The sequence below is a fragment of the Gymnodraco acuticeps genome, unplaced genomic scaffold, assembly GCF_902827175.1.
Source record: "Gymnodraco acuticeps unplaced genomic scaffold, fGymAcu1.1, whole genome shotgun sequence".
Classification (NCBI taxonomy): Eukaryota; Metazoa; Chordata; class Actinopteri; order Perciformes; family Bathydraconidae; genus Gymnodraco; species Gymnodraco acuticeps.
Window position 1 is genome coordinate 1 of NW_022990577.1, and position 2,359 is coordinate 2,359.

At 37.0% G+C, this 2,359-nt stretch overlaps 1 protein-coding gene across 1 annotated transcript; it reads right to left on the reverse strand.

Annotated features, from left to right (window-relative positions):
• Nucleotides 1-348: 348 nt before the first annotated feature.
• crebl2 (cAMP responsive element binding protein-like 2) lies at nucleotides 349-2,147 on the reverse strand. Its single transcript, XM_034227897.1, is given in 3 exon segments — nucleotides 349-531; nucleotides 533-568; nucleotides 1,909-2,147. Coding segments are annotated over 3 exon segments (234 nt in total). The 5' UTR covers nucleotides 1,924-2,147.
• Nucleotides 2,148-2,359: the final 212 nt, after the last annotated feature.

The window sequence follows — 2,359 nt, forward strand, 5'->3', positions numbered from 1 at the left end:
TATGGTACCATCTCCAGCTCCTCCCTCAGGGCGCTGATGGTACCAGATGTATTTAAACATGACATTTAAAGTAAGTATATAAAGGTGGTACCATCTCCAGCTCCTCCCTCAGGGCGCAGATGGTACCAGATGTATTTAAACATGAATTGAAAGTATATCAAGTATATCAAGGTGGTACCATCTCCAGCTCCTCCCTCAGGGCGCTGATGGTACCAGATGTATTTAAACATGAATTAAAGTATATCAAGTATATCAAGTATATCAAGGTGGTACCATCTCCAGCTCCTCCCTCAGGGCGCTGATGGTACCAGATGTATTTAAACATGAATTTAAAGTATATCAAGTATATCAAGTATATAAAGGTGGTACCATCTCCAGCTCCTCCCTCAGGGCGCAGATGGCCCTCTCCTTGCTGGACACCAGCTCCTCCAGGTATTGGTACCGGAGCTTCTTCCTGGCGCGGCACTCTCTGGCGCTCTGACGGCTTCGCTCCAGCTTCGCCTTCAGGTCGATCTTCGCCGGTTTACGGCCCGCGTTTCCCCGGTTTCTTCACCTTACCGGTCACCATCTGAGAAACCCCAGCATCACACGGAGGTTATACACTTTGATATCAGATTAACGCACTAAATAAAGTTGAATACACATATAAAACATGTTGAAGTTATATTTATCATATCAATCCTCCATAATGTGTTCATTAATCAGGGTTTAAGATCACAATTCAAGATATTTTCAAGCACTTTCAAGGTCTCTAAATATGAGTCTCTTTGCATTCAAACGGGTTTAAAAAGGAGCAAATAAGTGGGGAAAATCCGGTAAATGTCAGTTTAATTAAAATGTATATTTTAAACCAAAAATACTCATAAAACCCTTTATTTATAAAAACAACAAAGTATTAATCCTCACAGAAATCAATATATGTTATTATAATATTCTATGATACCTTAGTTAGATTACAGATTATCGATACAGAATATAAAAAGCTTGTAAAGATGAACTTTCCCATCCTGCAAAGAATCACCTGTAAAACATTCAAATATAAAAAGCTTGTAAAGATGAACCTTCCCATCCTGTAAAGAATCACCTGTAAAACATTCAAATATAAAAAGCTTGTAAAGATGAACTTTCCCATCCTGTAAAGAATCACATGTAAAACATTCAAATATAAAAAGCTTGTAAAGATGAACCTTCCCATCCTGCAAAGAATCACCTGTAAAACATTAAAATATAAAAGCTTGTATAGATGAACTTTCCCATCCTGTTAAAGAATCACCTGTAAAACATTTAAAATATAAAAAGCTTGTAAAGATGAACTTTCCCATCCTGTAAAGAATCACCTGTAAAAACATTAAATATTAAAAGCTTGTAAAGATGAACTTTCCCATCCTGTAAAGAATCACCTGTAAAACATTAAAATATAAAAAGCTTGTATAGATGAACTTTCCCATCCTGTAAAGAATCACCTGTAAAACATTAAAATATAAAAAGCTTGTAAAGATGAACTTTCCCATCCTGTAAAGAATCACCTGTAAAACATTAAAATATAAAAAGCTTGTATAGATGAACTTTCCATCCGTTAAGAATCACCTGTAAAACATTAAAATATAAAGCTGTATAGATGAACTTTCCCATCCTGTAAAGAATCACCCTGTAAAACATTCAAACTAGTCATTTAACATGAAATAAAGGTAAATATCTGAAGCTAACGTTATCTCATATTCTCTACAAGCTAACATTAGCTTCGTTAAAGTCACAGTTATCAGCCTTTAACGAACAGTTGGCTCCACACACTACAGGGTTACAGTTATAAAGCAGTTATTCACTTTTAGAGACTGCTTATAAAAGCCTGTAAAAGTGAATTAAATGTTAATAATCTTCGTGTTTCTCAGCTAGCCGTTAGCTTCTCACCTTGTTTTCATCCATCTCCGCTCCGCTAGCTTCAGTTAGCTCACAGGTTAGCCGCGGGATGCTAAGCTCCGGTTGAAGAGAGTCAGATTGAGATATACAATAAAGTAAAGAGTTTTAAATTGATCGGGAAATAGAGGAACAGATGTTTAATAGTTGGCGATGTTTAGCTTTGTTTACATCGTGGTTCCGCCTCTTCTTCTCTGGTGTTCATGTCAGGTTGCTCTGCGCCCCCTGCTGGTCGGAGGATGCAGCGGCGATACCCGGAGTTACACCAATGACGTTCTTTATTTAATAATACAATGTTATAAACAATAATTAATATATCTATAGTAGCGAGAAGGGGTGGGATTAAATAAGTGTGCTATTCTTCCCTCCCCTTTACCGTTAATAACTGCGCAATATATACCTGGCTCTGGCTGCTACATCTTCTTCTTGTTACTGGAAATTCCAC